At 39.5% G+C, this 18,426-nt stretch overlaps 1 protein-coding gene across 1 annotated transcript in view; it reads right to left on the bottom strand.

Annotated features, from left to right (window-relative positions):
- LOC119414282 (receptor-type tyrosine-protein phosphatase mu) overlaps positions 1-18,426 on the bottom strand; it is a 203,234-nt gene that overhangs the window by 27,232 nt on the left and 157,576 nt on the right. The window contains exons 24-26 of the mRNA XM_037681376.1: positions 14,561-14,597; positions 3,233-3,330; positions 902-1,018 (exon numbers count right to left, since the gene is read on the bottom strand). Of these exons, the coding sequence (XP_037537304.1) occupies positions 902-1,018; positions 3,233-3,330; positions 14,561-14,597 (252 nt within the window). The remainder of the gene's footprint in view (positions 1-901; positions 1,019-3,232; positions 3,331-14,560; positions 14,598-18,426) is intronic.

The raw sequence follows: 18,426 nt of genomic DNA, 5'->3' as shown, positions 1-18,426 counted from the left end.
AGAGGAGGAGGAAGGAGGGAGGAGAAGCTGCAGAAGCAAGTTTATCCTGCAATATGGGCTGCACACAGGTGCATCAGGTGCTAAATAATTAAAAATAATTTATTTAAAATAAAAATTTCACGCCCATCGTGCGGCTCATCCATCAATCAGCCAAAATGTGAGTCATGTCCAATTTTATTTTGAAAAACCACGATAGAGCGAGTCCGTGAAAAACGAACTGCAAAGTAGCGAGGGACTTCTGTACTTCGATAGCTGATTAATGTTTGGAGTCAGTTCAGTTCAAGGTGGCCACCACTGTTAATTAACATAGACCAACACAAAAATGGCTATAATTTAATCAGTTTGACAGATATTTAGTTAAAATTTGGGGTGGTAGTAGCTGAGAGTCATCTATGGATGCACTTTTGGCAAATCTTGTAATGTAACACAAAACTTAGCATAAAACTCAGGTCTGAAAGTTGTCGGGTGACATGAATTCCTTCAAGCAATGCTGGGTTTTAATTTTCTAATCATTCAATTTTGTCAATATTTGTGGCAAAAAGGAGATATAAATATATATTTCAAGTCCCTCCTGCAACAAGTAAAAAAAAAAAAAAAAAACCAAGATGTTAGTTGTATGAAAGCAAATGACTGAAATAAGTGAACTATTAAAGTGATATTCATCACATTCAGTGGAAAAGCATTTCAGTGTCCTTGAGAAATATTTAAAAATGCTTTTGATAAGAAGCAAAAGGAACTTTACAAACTCTTCCTCTTCGAAGCACCGCAGCAGCTCTGAAGCTGCTCTTGAAGTTTTTATAACCAACTTATTTGATTTGTTTTTTTTGATTTTGATTTATTTGATGACGTTAAAACAGGTGACGTGAAGAAGTGTTTGTAAGTTTGAAAAAGAGAAGAGTACCTTCTCCACAGCAAAGGTTCTGATGACATACTCCGACAGGAGCTCGGTCTCTATCAGCGTCACCTTGATGTCTCTGTAGATCTCCGTGTCATCGGGCCAGTACTTGCAGCACTTCACCTGGGAGTCGGAACACCAGCTGTTTTACATCACATCCTAATTTCATTTGCATTCACGTTGCTTTAAGCCACCGCTCCCATTTCTATAATTTCCTGCACGTTTTTCTGGGCCGTCATTCTCTCCCCACCGTGGGTTGTCACATAACATTACCTCCAATTTGCCACCTGATAGTTCAGTTTGTGAACCATTTCTTTCAAATCAAAATGAGATTTGTTTCGTATTAGGTTTTTTCTCTCTCCCCCGGTCAAGGATCCACTGTAAATGGGTAGCTCATGCATTGATGGAGACTTCATTCGCACTTTATTGCTTTTTCATTCTCACATCGATAACGTGAAAATGAGTCTAAAGATGGATTGTGCACAAAGCCGAAATGCAGCAGGCTAGATACCAATGTTATTTTTTATATATTCTCACCTTCAAAATTTGCTTAATAGTGACAATAACGACAAAATAAAGTGCAAATATCAAATGAGGGGGGTATAATGATAATCCTGTAATGACATGAACTAATAACTCAGCTGTTTCAAATAGATTTCCCTACTGAAATCTAAAACATCTCATTGGAAATAGTCCTTGTATTAGATATCATGAGTGCAAAATTACCTCCCCCCGTTCAATTAAACTGCTGCTACTAGTGGAGTAAGACTGGTGACAGAGATGGAGATCACGGATCAGAGGATGATAATTTCTGACGAGGGATAAATGGCACATCGGCTTCAAGTAGATTTAATTTTTCTTTCGAGCATCTGATTACGAATGAAATGAGATTTGGGTTTGTGGAATGACACAAACAAAAAGGGTGGAGGGGGGAGACACTTTTCGGTCCCTCTCCCTGACACCCCTGATGAGTAATCCCTGATGACAATCACAAATCCACCGTCCGCTTCCAGCTAGATTGAATTAGCCAAAAGCCATTATCTTATTAGATCGCTCTGAATCAAACGCCTGGTATGGAGGGATCTAGCCTCAGGGCTGAAACACGCCACGCAGATGTTCGTTTGTGGGCGCACTTACAGGCATGTGCAACGAAAGGGACGCCATTCTCTAATGTGGATAAAGTATGTGGAGGGAGGAAGAGTCACCTCGTCACACACACCAACAAGCTAACTCCTCCAAACCAAATCTCTTGCACATCAAAGTGCGCCAAGTGCCACCCCCGGTGTGTGGAAGTGTCGAGACAGAGGCTGTGTGTGTCTGTCTGTGTACGTGCCAGGATTTCCCAGAGTGCATCAGCAACTGTGCCGAGCAGATGGCCCACCGTGATATGGCGGAGTGATTTTATGGGACCCCTCTGTGGTCTCTGTGACCAAATGCGCCTTCCGCACCGCCATTGGATAAGGATCATATAACAGACGGTTTGGGGGCTCTCAGAGGACGCCACCGAAGCTAAGCAGGTGTAAAGAAGGTGTGGGGCGGGGCAGGCTGGGCTCAGCTACTGTAGGAAAGCTTAATGAGGCACCTGGAGATGGGCCCGTTACTCATTATCAGCTCTGGTACATTTAAGCCCCACCAAAAAAAATGCACTTCAGCAAAATCAAGGTGTGTACGCGTTTAAAGGGTTTTCTAGTACAAATGTGTTTAAATTTCCTAGGAAAAAAAAAAAAAATGAATCCCTGGCTGTCAAAGCATAAAACTGTGAGTTACAACTTTCATTTTTCATTCTTCACTCTTGATTGTAATCTATGTAGAAGTAGGCAGAGCGTGAGATAAGTGGAACAAATTAGAACAAAGGCAGCGCTCTTGAGTTAACCATCGTGGCTAACATTAGTTTGAACATTATAAAAGGACTTTCAGACTCAATGATAGCCCCCTTTTGTCCAATAAGGACAACATTAAGAGGTGTTTCTGTTCCGGAGAGCCCGGCTAAGCTGGCGGCTTCAGCAGAGTCTAATCTTCTGTTATAGAGCCACTCAGATGAAACCGTAGTCAGTCGCCTGGATGCCTCTCTGGTAATGAAGGCCATCAATCAGTTTCTTTTCACTTCTCACTGATCAGATAGATGGAAAAAGAGCTGGCGGCACACGAGTCCCATACCTCACTAAGTTCGAACACACTCGCACACATACGCACACACAGCAACATCTGGACACTGATGTTCAAAGACATTAACAACATAAAAGATGTCTCAGCTTGCCTCCAGATACAATCAAGCTGTCAGTCGACTGAGAATCGGCTAATCCTATTTGAGATCTTGTGACGGTAATTAATACCCACCCTGCCCACTTCCACCAGGTTGGTCACCATGACGATAGCGGCTGTATTCTCCTGCCACACCATCCTCCAGAAGTCGAACACTGTCTCCTGCATGGGCCCTTAAGAAAGGCACAGAGAGAAGGAATTCAGTTCTTCTTATTGTTATCCACATCTATTCAGTGTGCAATATTTCTGATTATACATTTTTAATTAACTGTTGGTGTCAAACTTGTCAGTGTGTTAGCAAAATGTCTCCTGAACCAATGGACAAAATCCACTGAAACTTCCTTAACCACAATATTCAACTGATTTGGAGTTAATATAATTCAAGATGTCTCCCATGATTATTTTTTACCATAGCCAACTCAAAAATTGCTATAACTCTGTGCATTTTATGAAGTTTTTGTCTTTCGTTCGGCTGCTCCCTTCTTTAGGGGTCGCCTCAACAAGTGAACTCACATGAAGATTTGGCAATCGTTTTTACACCTGATACCCTTCCTGATTCAACCACCGAGCTACAACAGAACAGACATAAATTAATCTCAAAAGTAGCCCTGCAAGCGGACAACATGATTTGTATGCATACAATAAGATCCAAAAGCGTACCACAAGATTCACAAATGCACAAACAGTTTTTCAAGTGTGCACATTTCAAAATGCACAAGTAGGAATTAGGAATGTTCAGTGCAGACATATATACACGTGCACAAATTCCTTGCTGTGGACAGATCAGTCAACAGTGCATGGATCAGCTTGCATGTGAATGAGACTTTTGAGACATCCTTACTGCTGCATTTGTGACTTGCTGTGCACATTTGTGAACCTTGTGGTACACTTGTGGACCTTATTGTACACATACAAATCTTGCTATATGTTTGTGTGACTATTTTTGCAACCACACCACAGCCCACATGTTCATTCAACTTTTATTTAGACAGGTTAATCCCACTGAGCCCCGAGGACTCATTTACAAGAGAGACCTGGTTTCAGTAAAGAATGATGACAACAATGGACAACAGCGGCAACAACAGACAGTTATAAAAAGGCATAAAGATTTTTTTTTTTAATGAATAAGATGGCAAAAAAAAAAAAAGTATCAAAAACAGCTAATTATAAGGCGAATGTAGAAAACTAAAAACAGGAACATGTCTGCATTGGACCCTGCCAGGAGTCCAACAGATTCTTAAAGCCACTTAGAGAGGTCAAGGTCGAGGGCTTCAAATCTTTTTGCAAGATTTTCCAGGAAACAGGAGCGGAGTAGGAGAAGGCCCTTTTGAATGTGTGAAGCAGAGGGCTGCCATCTTGGGGACCCAGGGGAGCAGAGGAGGGGGTTTGGGGGCTTTGGTCAGGGGCCCAGAGTGGGCATATTGGTGAGGGTGCGAGTGCTTCGGGGGGGATTCGAACTGGCGACCATCCTATCACAGGCTCGCCTTCTCTAACCACTGCACCACCACTCCCCCCACCCCACCCCCACTTCATTGTTTTAAGATAAGAGCTAATTTTGCTGTGGCAGGTGCTGAGAGTGATTCTCAACACATTATCTGATTGCTAATGCGTTCTTACGAGATCGCACCCTGTGTTACAAAAATGGTGCATAAAGTGGTTCACAAGGTTTCACCAGAATGGGAACAACTCCAACCTTTCTCAACCTAAGATCATTTTATTCTAAAACTTTGTCACAATATACATTTTATATAGGAAAGCTATGTCCTTAATTTAGATGGGAATGAGGCTAAAGCCTGTATGTGCTAAGAGTCATAACTGGCTGTAACTACCGTACCCACCACTGCACCCTGTATTCACTGGTTAACTGGTCACCATTAACCTCACACAGACTCTCTCACTGGTACATTTTCATCTTTAAGTCACTTCTTGGTCTGCTGCCTTCATACATCTCCTCCTACATGTCACTGAGTGAGTGCAGCTGCAGCGTGCGCTCCAAGGACATTATTACCTGCAGTGTTCCCTCAGTGAGGACTGAACTAGGCAAAAGGGCCTTCTCCCACTCCGTTCCTGTTTCCTGGAATATCTTGCAAAAAGATCTGAAGCTCTCGACCTTCACCTCTCTAAGTGGCTTTAAACATCTAAGTTTCGGGCAAAAACCAATGCAGACATGTTCCTGTTTGTAGTATTTTACACTGCCCTACAACCTAGCTGTTTTTTTTTTGTTACATTTTCTTTTAAATACCATTTTATTTTCACTTGTTAAAAAAATCTCAATTTGTACACATCCTTTATGATGGTCTGTTGTTGTCTTTGTTGTCCACTGTTGTCATCATTCTTTGTTAAAACCAGGTCTCTCTTGTAAAGGAGCCCCCGAGGCTCAATGGGATTAACCTGTATAAATAAAGCTTTAATGAACATGTGTGTGTTTGTGCGTGTGTGTGTTGGCAAAAGCCAAAGTAATTACCACCACATGTCATCTGTTCAGCACCGACCGTTTTTCCAAACCAGACCCGAATGTTTGTGCGTGACGAACATCCAAATAAACGAGCAGAGATTCGTTCAAATACCTCTAACGTTCAAAACTTCACAGAGCAATAATTGTGGGTTGAAATTAATTATTAATCTGGTTCATTTTAATCAAGTGCCACGTGAAGAAGAATTACTCTTGACAATTTAATTAGCGAATGCAAATCTCCACAACAGTGCATTCTCCTGCGATTGGCCCAAATTACCTGGAGACACAACGAATTATTCAGGCTCACACAGAGACATGGGATAAAACACAACACATTCACGCACCGTTCGTGTTTTTTGTTATTTAATCGGTGGGGAGTTCCTGAAAAACTGTTTTAAATTAGGTTGTGTACTAAAATGTCATCGTTTATTTGGCATACAGGATTTACGAACCGTTCTGCTGATTTAAATCAGGAGACATCTGAAAACAAAGATACAATCAATTTTCTGCTTTAGGCGCTACAGGCCTTCAAAAGACACAAAGAAAAATCACAATAAAAGCGCCCATGAGACGTGCAGCGGTAACCATCATCCCAATCTGGGTTATTGTGTTACACAAGGAGATGTTAGTGAGTACGATGATGGAGTTCAGATGAAACCACCAGATCTGATGACCTGTCTGAAATACAGCTGCCTCTCACTCGCCTCAATGAAAGGTGTGGGTGACTGCACAGTGACCGCTAGAGACACTCCGTTTTTTTCAGGTCTTACCTTGGAAAGATGGATAAAAACTTAATTTCTGCTACTTTCAGCTTAATTAATTTGTTTCTGCTAATTTCAGCTTGTTATGCTCCTTTCAACTTTTTTCTGTTAGTTTCAGCTTATTCTGCTATTTCAACTATTTAGCTGTTTTTGTGCTAAATTTAGCCTTTTCAATGAATTCCACTTTTTTTTTTATAGCTAATTTCCACTCCTTCCACTTCCTTTTGGTAGTTTAAGCTTCTTTCTGCCTTTTCAGCCACTTTACAGCTATTTTGTGGTAATTTAGGCTTTTTTATTTATTTAGCTAATTTCCTAATTTTTATGCTCATTTCTGCTTATTAAAACACAATTCAGCAAATATATGTTCTTTCTGTTTTCTTCTGCTAACTTAGGCTGTTCTTCCATTTCAGCTACATTTCAGCATGCCTTTAGCTAATTTAAGCTGTTTTCAGCAAGTTCTTCAGCAATAAGCATTCACACTGCATTTTTGGAGGAAATGCATTTTCTCTAGTTTTTGTATTGAGATTGTTTAGCTGTGGTGGCCATCTTGAATCTGATTGACTCCAAAGGGAAACCAGTTGTAGATATGCAACCAGTGACGACTTCTGAGGGTTTTATGAAAATTCATCCAGTGACTCATGAGATGTTTTGCAAACACACACTCGGACAAAAACAGTATCATCTGCCTTTGATGGGGATTCAAAATCACATCTGGATGCAACAGTCCGTGATGACCAAAAACAGCAGTCGATAAACCAATGGTCCTCAGTCCTGGTCCTCGAGGATCAGGATTGAGGACTGAATCGGTAATGCTTTGGCTGCTATATCTGACTTTTATTTAGTTTAAGTTAGACAGTTTTTCTCGTTCTTGTGTCTTGGTATCTTTTGTTGCCGTGTCTGAATACTAGCTCACACATTTTTGCAACCTTTTGTCCAAGTAATGCAATTTTTTTCTATAGTTTCTTGACTGTAGAGCCATGTTTAATGGGCTTTATGGAGTACCCAAATATGTCCTTAATGTCTAACCTCTACATTGACAGTAAGTTTAAAGTTAAGGAAAAACAAACGCGCATTTATAAATGATCACTACCCAGCAGTCCTTCCTTAAATCATATTTTTACTGCCAGCATTGGATTGCCTATCTCTTAGGAAAATAAGAATAGTCTGGAAGAAAAAAAAAGAGATTAATTTCTTTTAAAATCTAAATGACAAACTTGTTTTCTCACATTCAAATTGGATATCTAAAAACTTGGAACAAATCTACATGAAAACGTCCATTTGTGTTCCCTCAGTCCGTCTGCTTTGCATGTGACGGCATGCCTTGAATTTAACTGGAGGACCTCACGTCTCCAATTCAGTCACTTCCAGTTTATCCGATCGCTACCCTTCCTGATTGAACCACCCACTCTGCTGCCTCCTACACTCGTCCTCGAGGGAGGATACGCACTGTTGTGAAGTTTGAGAGAGGGAGACTGAGAAGCAGGACAGCTTGTGTGTAGGACTTCACTAACACAATAACACTTGGCATTATATGGTAAATCAACCAATAAGAGGCTCCTGCCAAGCTTCCTCCAGCCAATTTAGGTTCCTATAAGCATGCTAAGACAGAGAACTGATATGGATATGTTGCTGGGTAGAAGTGAACCTGATGATACTTGTGAGGAAGCAAGTATTGCTTTAGATGAGTAGGTAATTTTGAACAAAGGGATCTTGACAACTAAAATATTTTTTTAATTTAAAGCAGATTTGCTGAGACGTCTACAATAGGTCACTGCATTTTTCTCCTCTCAGAAAGTTTAATTTCATATTAGTTTAAAATCTAATCGTTGTCCTTAACTGGTGTTTACATTTTATGTTTTTATGTCTATATTCTGATTTACGTCATTTTGTATATTGCTTTGTGTGTTGCCTGTTTTTCTGTCTGTACAGCATTTTGGTTGGCCTTGTAGCTGTTTTAAGTGCTCTATAAATATAATGGTATGGTATTTTAGTAAATGAATTGATAAGAGAATGAAAGAATATGATGGTTATCCAAAGAGACAATTCAAAGTAAACATTTTCCTGCTTTTGGATAACTTTGACTTTTAATCCATTATAAGTATCATCAACATTTGTTTGCTAAAAGAGCCATTACGTCACTTTAAAACCTCTTGAGGCTTTGCAAAAAAAAAAAAAAAAAAAATAGACAGGTTTTAAAAAAGGATATAGATGCTTTTTAATAGAAAAAAATGGAATAAAGACTTTTACCATAAATGTTGAATTTATCATTTTTATCATTAACTTGATCCAGAAGCCCTCAATCCTGTGTGACATAAGTTTTGTAATTTTCTATTATTATTATTATTATTATTATTATTATTATTATTATTAGTCCTTTATTTAACCAAGTAGACATTGATATAAAAAAAATAAAATTCAAGAGAGACCTGGCAGCACACAGACCATTACCAGTCATAAAACCACAAACACCAAAACACAATTAAAATACACCATGAAGATTAATAAATGAAAAAACAACCATAAACATTAAAATTGAACAAAATTAGAATTCAATATCAGTCAAAACATTTACAAACAACTTTCCATTGTGGTTTATCCCAAGGAGTCCAGGATGTGACCGTGCTCGCTCATCAAAGCATACTCCAAAATAAAGCTTTCTAAAACATAGCGCTACCGACACCGGTACCATCTAGAACCCAACATCACAAAAACATACACATGTATAAATTTGTGATGAGTCTTTACTCAGCATTTAAATGAAAAGTTGACATACTGTACCAGTTGCCACCTGCTGGACTGGAGTGCGAGACTGTGGAACTATGAACTGGTCAGTGATGGGCGAAGAAAGGTAAAAAACAAACAACAGTATCGGCAAGCTCCCATGGACCATGTCATAACAGACACAGAAACCATGTTAGAACCCTTAAATGATGAGATCACAAATATTGATTATTTCAATAAATGTAATTTATAGTTTTATGATTTTTTTCTGTCTACTCTCTCATTTAACTGAACCAGAGAAGCAGTTTTTCCACTTTGTTTTTAGTCTTTGAGGAATATCCTATTTCTATTGCACAGCTTTATACCTAAAAGGGCACAAGGTTACTTAATAATTTATAATTTGTTTGCATTTTTAATATCCATTTGCTGTTTCTTTAAAACACATAAAAATATACTTACAACCCAAAATGTAGCACTTTTATAATACGTTGCAACCATATCATATAGTGTATGATATTGTATCGTATTGTACCATAATGTATTGTATTATATTGCAACATAATGTATTATATTGTCTTGTATTTTACTTCATTGTATTATATTGTACCCTATTGTAATTCAGTGTATCATCTTGTACTTAATTAGCTTTGTTGTACTGTTTTGTGTCATACTGTATAATATTGTATGTTGTAATATGTATCTCATATAGTATCATATCAGACATTTTGTCATAATGAATTGCATTGTTCCATTTTGTATCGTACTGTGTTATATTGTGTCATATAGTAACGTATTATACCCTGTTGTATTGTATCATATGTGTTATTATATAAAATTGTAATTTACTCTGTTGTATCATATTGTATTGTTCCATATTGTAGCATCTTGTGTTATATTATATAATATTGTAATGTATTATCCCCTATTCTATTATATCACATTGGACCTTATTGTATTGTATTTGTTGTACCATATTTTGTCTTAGTGTATTGTATTGTTCCGTATTGTATCATATTGTAACAATATACCCTGCTGTATTGTATCATATTGTATTGTATTGTTCCATATTGTATCATATCATATTATGTTTTATTGTATCATATTGTATTGTATAGTTGTATATTGTATCATATTGTGTTATATAATACTGTAATTTATTATACCCTGTTCTATTGTATATATTGGACCATATTTGTCATAGTGTATTCTATTGTTCCATATTGTATCATATTGTGTTATATTGTATAATATTGTGTTATATTGTGTCATATTGTAACGTATTGTACCCTGTTGTATTGTATCATATGTGTTATTATATCAAATTGTAATTTACTCTGTTGTATCATATTGTATTGTTCCATATTGTATCATCTTGTGTTATATTATATAATATTGTAATGTATTATCCCCTATTCTATTATATCATATTGGACCATATTGTATTGTATTTGTTGTACCAAATTTTGTCATATTGTATTTTATTGTTCCATATTGTCTCATATTGTGTTATATTGTATCATATTGTGTTATATTGTATCATATTGTAACCTATTATTCCTTGTTTTATTGTATCAAATTATATTGCATTATTTTTTGTAAAGTTTAATTGGTATTTTTGATCAAGTTGACTTGATTTTAAAACTCCTGTTTCTATCTTTTATTAACTTTTACAAACATTTAAATAGAACATTTTAAATAATAATAATAAAATATAATGAAATAATAATGGGACTTTTAAAATGAGCTTCAGTGGAAACAGCTCCTGTTGATAATCTGTACAGAGGGAACGCTCCCACTCTCAAAGACTCAGCCACAAGTTACTAGAGAGGATCTGATTTGAGAGCTCGCTCGAGGACGATTAGAGCAGTGTTTGCAGTAAAACATGCGTGTGGATTCTAGCCAGAGAAGTTTGGAGGAGACACTTCGGAGAAGAAGAACAGCGGCAGGAGCGTCGCTTCCTGCTGTCAGAGAGCTAATGCTGCTGCAGAAGACGTGGCGTTTTGGGACTAGGCCTGCTCCTCCTCAGAAGCACAGAGTGTGACAGCTGTAAAAATCCCCCAGCCAGGTACGTTCAAAAACTCCTGATCAACATGTGCACACACACTCCCACAGACAAATACTCAGGCTATGTTCCCCCTCGTGCCCATTAATATTACATGCAGCAGACTTTGGCATAATGTACACTTACTTATCATTTATTCGCTCTCTCCCTCTTTCTGTCCCCCAACCCACTCCACTATGTTTTGAGATGTTAACCTGTAAATAATAAACTTCGGCGCTCCTGGTGTCATTTTTCTGCTCGTGAGAGGGAGACAAGTTGGAAGAGCGGAAACAACCGGAGGCGAAGAAGGCTAGATGAAATTGAACTCTTTCCCAGCTCATGAATATTTTCCACATCACCAGGAGGCAGGAGGATGTAGGGACTTAGCAGAGCTGTTTGTATCCCTGCGTTGATGTAATTCCCCATTTCCATCAGGAAGGCAGTCATGTCACATCGGTATTTAAACACAAAAATGGACAGAGGCAAAATGATGAACTGGCAGGGTTGTTATACACACAATCTGTAAGAAAAGGTGAGATCCACTTGGAGAGTAACAGAAATTTATGTTACTGCAGGAAAAAAAAAAGAAGCTCTGGATGAGAGAATGACCTACATAATGAGGAGCAGAGCTTGGGTGATAAGGCTTTTATGGAGTGACAGCTGTTCTACCTGCCGTTTTCACCTTGACAGAGCAAAGGGACTCGTCAATAAACCCCAAACTAATGAGTGTCATTGTAGTTTATAGCATGAGAGAATGGGGACAACGTTATCCCACCTGTCTGCTGTATTAAGCGCATCCAAACCACCTCCACAAGTAATTTATGACAGATTTTTCAGCTGATACAGCACTATTGGAATCCTCATGATTTTCCGAGCCACTGCTGGTCCCAGTGGAGTCCAAGTGTCACTCAGAGGGAAAACTTTGCAAGGGGAGAGGAGAGAATACTTCCTCATTTTCGGCAAGTGCGCCAATTCCCAGGTGCTCTCTTCAGGTACTACAGTATGCAGTTTGTCTGAGCGGAAGAGACAGGTCTGTGTCTGGCTTTCCTGTCATCTTTGGCCGCTCTTTGCCTCAGTGTCAGCAGCCTGAACCTTCCTTCCTGTCAGTCTGCCGGAACTGATGATGAATTATGAAAAAGGGCCGGATCTCCTGGAGAATACAGATGTTTTCACACACGCACACCTCATTCATTGTGGACTAAACAGTTGTGGTGAGCTTTATCACACTGGCACCGGAATTAGTATGGAACACCAAAATGCTCAAAATTAAATAAATAAATAAAGCATTATGAAATAATTATTTAAGCTCATAAATAAAAGCATAAAAATGATTTTTTTTTTCATAATAATTTCATAGTTGTGTTTTTTTTAAATTTTTTTATAGCTTATTTATTTCATAATGCCCCTTTTCAGCAGAATGGCTTCAGCTGTCAATCAACGTCAGTGGGTTGGACCGGCACGCCCACTGGCTGATCCTTCACATCCATTAGTTTAACCGAATACCTGCTCACTCACAGACATGATTTAAATATCATAATTTAGATATAATTTATCATTTAAAGCAAACAAATAATCGTTTTTATGTGTTAATCTTGTTAAATTCAAAGAACAGCGAGTTCTCCCGTGCGCGCTCCCGCTGCGCAAATCAATTTTTGTCAGCCCATTATTTTTTGTCACAGCACCTGTATCTTCTGAGAACGTAATCTTCAGTTTGATCTGCTAAAGTTACCTGAGCTGAACGAAGTTCATGCAGCTCTGCCGTCCTTCATGACTGTTGAGCTAGCAAGTCGCTGCTAGCTGCTACGCTAGCTGTACCAGTGAACAGGAAAACTAATGGATGTGAAGGATCAGCAGTGTTGCCAGGTGAGAAATGTAGGATTATCGTACTAGAGACATACAATTATCATATTTTGAGGGAAATTATCGTACACCCGTCATAACCAAAATAACAAATTTATTGATGCACTACAGTAGTGATGGGTCCGCTTCCAGACCGGCTCTGCTTCTTCTTCTTTGCTTTTTTCTTTTCCTCACTCATGGGGCAGGAGCAGCGGACTATTCAGCCAGTCATGGCTGTTGTTCTGAGGCAAACGCATACATATCGTATATTTATTGTATATTTGGCCTTTTTTGGGATTATTGATTGTACATCGTACAGGGGGCGAAATTGTCATACAAATACGACAATTATCGTACACCTGGCAACACTGAGGATCAGCCAGTGGGCGTGAAGGTCCAACCCACTGACGTTGATTGACAGCTGAAGTCATTCTGCTGAAAAGTGGCATTAAGAAATAAAATTAAAAAAAATATTTTTTTCTTATTTCATAATGTTTTATTTATTTATTTATTTAATTTTGAGCATTTTGATGTTCCATAAAACAGAGGACTTATTATGCAAGCTCAATGGAAAAAAAAAAGAGCTCCTTATTAACTTGAATGAAAATGTGTTGGTCTTTTAGAGTTTTTCATCCCCCGTTTGGAAAATACTATTGACTGCTGATCTATAAGTGTGTATTTTAAATAAAGTGAAGCATGGAATGCGTTGGATAATCATGGAAGTCAAAATTTCAGCAGGAATTTGTTTCGGATCTGAACACATCTGTGCAAGGAAAGCCCCGCAGGAGAGCGCCATCACTTGACAGACGACTTTGTTTTGAACGTTTGACTCGGCGGTCAACGAGAACCGAAGCAGGTGCCGAGCACGCCAACCAAGTGGCCGAGCAGACTGATTGGTATGCTGTCTCTTTCTGAAGTAAGCGCAAATCGAGGGTTGTTTTAATTGAGACGCTGAGGAAAGAGAGGCGACGCACCAATGAACAGGTAATTATGCAACTCCCAGCTACGCTGAAGCAGACTGTGAATCCATTAAGGCCTCTTTGCAAAAACGCCTGTTTCTGTTTCTTTTTTTTTTTGCTGTTCACAGATTTTTTTTTCTCCCCTCTAAAATCCCTGCATGCACCTACCCTGTTGAATGGGAGGGAAGGTTCTCGATGCAAAAATCATAAAAATTAACCATCAATGAGATTGGAGCTCTGAGGTCACAGTAAGTCCTTCTTTCTCTGCAAATCTGCCGGCCGGATTAATACAGCGACAACATGCGCCTGTACATGTCAGCTAATCCATTTATTTATTCAGCGTGCTCCCAGACTGCCTGATTAATCGCTCCCACACCACCGATGGAAGGAAAAGAGACAAGAGAGGGAGAGAAAGCGTGCTGCTTTGCTCGCTCAGAGGTGTGTGTGAGCATGTGTGTATCAAATCTCCCCTCACATCTCCCCCCGTAACAAACGCCTGACTGAGCATCACGCACGTAAACGACGATGGAGTAATACTCTTGAACACCTGTACTCATTCAACCAAACGGATAGATAACCGTGAGAGGGGAAAAAAAGTGTCATTTATTTAGAAAGTTTAATTCTTACCCTGAGTGGCGATGTAGTGATTTGGTCTGTGGTAGCCCTGGAAAAAGAAAAAAAATACAAGAGAGATATGAGATTATTCGTCTCAAGAAACACTTTGTCTTTGATATTTACTCTGTGGAAGTTTTATTTATGGTTAACCACTTCATGCTAAATTATTCCAGTGCAAACGCCACTTAGATTTAAAGTGTAAAGAATTCCACTTAACAGCTGCTTTTTCAATTACCAGCCATTAAAGAGGAGCGATAATGTACGTGTTTGTGTGTGTGTTCATGGAGTCATGAACCACTGAATGGATTTCCATGAAACTTTCAGAAAATAATCACCGGATGTACATCTACCCCTGAATACAATTTGAAGATAGTTAAATAACCGTACAGAGATCATCATTGTTCATTGAGAAGCCTGATCGCTACAGGAGTGAATGAGTTTTTCAGTCTGTTCGTTCTATATCTGGGCTGCAGATACCTGCATCCAGATGGAAGCAGCCTGAACTCACCATGGAGTGGGTGATCAGGATCTGCCAGAATCAGCCTGGCCTTGTTCACTGACCTCGCCTTGTGTAGGTCAGTGAGGTTCTGTAGGGCTATGGCAGCAGTTTTGCTGCACATCCTGACAATCCCCGAGAGTTTGCTCCTGTTTTTGCATGTCAAAAGTCCAAATCAACATTTTTGTAAAACTTATTTTGTAAATGAGTCCCCGAGGGCAGCACGGTGGCGCAACTGGTAGAGCTGCTGCCTCTCAGCGAGCAGGTCCTTGGTTCAAACCCCGGTCCAGGGGCCTTTCTGGGTGGAGTTTGCATGTTCTCTCCGTGCATGCGTGGGTTTTCTCCGGGTACTCCGGTTTCCTCCCACAGTCCAAAAACATGCATGTTAGGCTGATTGGTAACTCTAAATTGTCCCTAGGTGTGAGTGAGAGAGTGAATGGTTGTTTGTCTCGTTTGTCTCTATGTGGCCCTGTGATGGACTTGCGACCTGTCCAGGGTGTACCCCGCCCCTCGCACAGTGATTGCTGGACATGGGCACCAGCGACCCCCGTGACCCAAAATGGAATAAACGGGTAAAGAAAATGGATGGATGGATGGATGGATGAGTCCCCGAGGCTCAATGGGATTAACCTGTCTAAATAAAGGTTGACTGAAAAAATTCAAAGTGGTGGGCAATATGCATTCCTTCAAAGATTTCTACTTTTAATTTTACTCAGAGAATACTAGAAGACTGGTTCTAGTATTGTGGTGCTCAAGGTGGATGCATGCTGGAGCAGCTGTTACTTTCATTCTGGGATGTTACTTTTGAAAACTTTAATTTCTCTTTTTTCTGGATTTAAATTGATTTTTTTGGATGATTATTTCCTCTATCAGATGCTGTGCTGCGGAAAGGACTTTTACTGAAACCTTTTTGCTTTTGGACATTTGTTATGCTACGTAACCATGCCAACAAGGTTGTTTTACAACCAGGAGCAGCTATTTAACATCTCAAAAGCTCAAATAATACTTCAGCTACTGCCTCAAATCACAAATTAGTTAAAAAGGAGGTACCGTGGATGCATCTCCGTCTACTTGGCGGAGGTGCTTGAATTACTGACTGCCAAGATCCTGGAGCTGGTGGGAAACATGGCTCATGACTACAAGAAGACCACAATCATCCCTGACACCTGCAGCTGGCTGTCCACAATGACAAGAAGATCAACAAGCTGCAGGGAGGAGTGGCCATCGCTCAGGGAGGAGCTCTGCCCAAGATTCAGGTGGTCCTGCTGCCCAAGAAGACCAAGAAACCCACCAAGTCCAAGTAGACAGCTCAACATCATCAGATCTGCTCTAAGACAGACCGCTACAAGAGATCCTTCCTGCCCACAGCCATCAGCATCTATAACAACTCTAATGAAACCAAGCTGATGAGCTACAACAACATTTAATTTCCCTTTGGGATTAATAGAGTATTTTTGAATTGAATTGAATTAAATACAGTATGAACGTCCACTTCCCTGCTTTTACTAGCTCAGAGGGAAGGTGCGTGCTGCACAAGGACTACGCTCTTCATCTTTTTGTGTTTCTCTGTGCATTCAGGACTGACTGAGTGAACAAAACTGAAATGCTTCTGGATGCACGGTGCTCTCTTTACGCAGCACACCTCTGGACTATTGACTGTCAAAGTGTTGATAATCCCCAAGATACAACAAACAGTGCTGATCTTTACGATAAGACCCCCAGTCTCAGGGATTACTCTAATCCCTTCAAGTTTTATTTGTCCAATTCCTTGTCTTCTCCTCAGAGATATGAAGCAGGAAACAAAACATTAGGACTTAAAGGCTCTTCAACGGACCAGCCTCTTCTTGATTGCACCCCCCCTGCACCACCACCACCACCCCTGCTGCTCTGCTTATCTCCCTCATATTCAATTTAACGTGGACTGTGATTAACGCTCCTCCAGTGAAGGGAGAACGACACAAAGGATATTTTCCTCATTCTCTCTCATCCACAGGGCTCCTTCAGCTATTCAAGCCTTCCTCCATTTTTAATGACTTCTTTATCTCCGGACTACGGAGGAGATTTGTTTGCGCTTTCATGTGTGTTCGTCTGAGTGAAGTGGAGGCCCAGAACACAGTCGGATTAGACAGGAGAAGACGAAGAGAAAGGGAATGTCTCTGGCAGTCACTCAGGTGAGTGGAGCGATATTCTTTTTAAATAAGCACATTATGAAGAAATTAATGTTTATGATCAACAGCGAGTGGGGTGAAAAGGGTTTCCAAGAATGTTAAATGTGCAGAGAACTTGGTATTTTGCTGCATTGCTTGTGATAATTTACATCTCATTTCTTCCCATTAAACGTGGAAAGTGGAGAGTCCAAAATATCCAGCGTGAAGTGTTTTTGCCTGTGGGCACAAACTGGTATTTTCCACTGGAATGTGATTACATGGCCCACTTTTGCGCATCTTGAAGTCAGACACCTGTTATATGACAGTACACATTTAATCTGACAAATACGTCTTAGAAGAAAAACAGAAAACACGTTTTTCCAACATGTTGTTGCCTTTGTTAAAAATAAATCATCTTTATAAACAACTCAGGGAAGAGAAAGTCTTAGACATGCAGCACTCAGAGGCCTCCAGTCCAGTACCTTAAAGAGTTACATTGATCAACTGCAAAGAGGTGAGGTTAATCAATATGTGATTATTAATAATATCCTGAAAGTAAACAAAATAATGTATTGTGATGTTCAGTGCTATGTAAAAACTGAACTTATACGATGTAAATAGTAATGTTATTGAATGCACTAATATTCTGTGCTTGATTTTCTTTCAGTTTTCCCTCCATCTTTTCTGGGATAGCTGCAGCCGAGATGTTCTCCAATCAAAATGTTGACAGTTTGGTCCACATGTCAAACTGTCCCCCGGCAAGACATTGGACTCTGTGTTCCTATTCATCAGTGTCAGAGTGTGTAGAAACGTTGGGTAGATCGTAAGAGAAGGAATAGTCCAAGTATGTCTGCATGAATGTAGTTCAAGAGATCTTCGAGTGGCTCTCTTTATAAATGCAGTCTATTCACTTTTTAATGAGTACTTTTACTAAATCGGATAAAAAAAAAGTCCAAATTAAATTGAAATTGCAAAAAAATATATATATATTATTGCTTGAACTTCACAAATTGAAGGACACAACATTCAAAAGTAGACATGAAGTGGTCACCAGACAACAGTGAGTTCAACCAAACCAAACCAGAAAGATGTCTGATGCGTTGGGTTGAAGTTTGCATTCACTCATTTGCACATAAACTTATTTTCTCACTGCTTTACACCTATTCTCCCCAACAGGTCACATGGAGACTTTACTGTTACTGCTTAAGTAGCCACTAGCATGCTGGTTAACCATC

The sequence above is a fragment of the Nematolebias whitei genome, chromosome 9 (assembly GCF_014905685.2).
Source record: "Nematolebias whitei isolate Nwh7 chromosome 9, NemWhi1, whole genome shotgun sequence".
In the NCBI taxonomy this organism is placed as follows: domain Eukaryota; kingdom Metazoa; phylum Chordata; class Actinopteri; order Cyprinodontiformes; family Rivulidae; genus Nematolebias; species Nematolebias whitei.
Note: the sequence above shows the minus strand (reverse complement) of the source record. Positions and strands in the feature narration are given on the sequence as shown.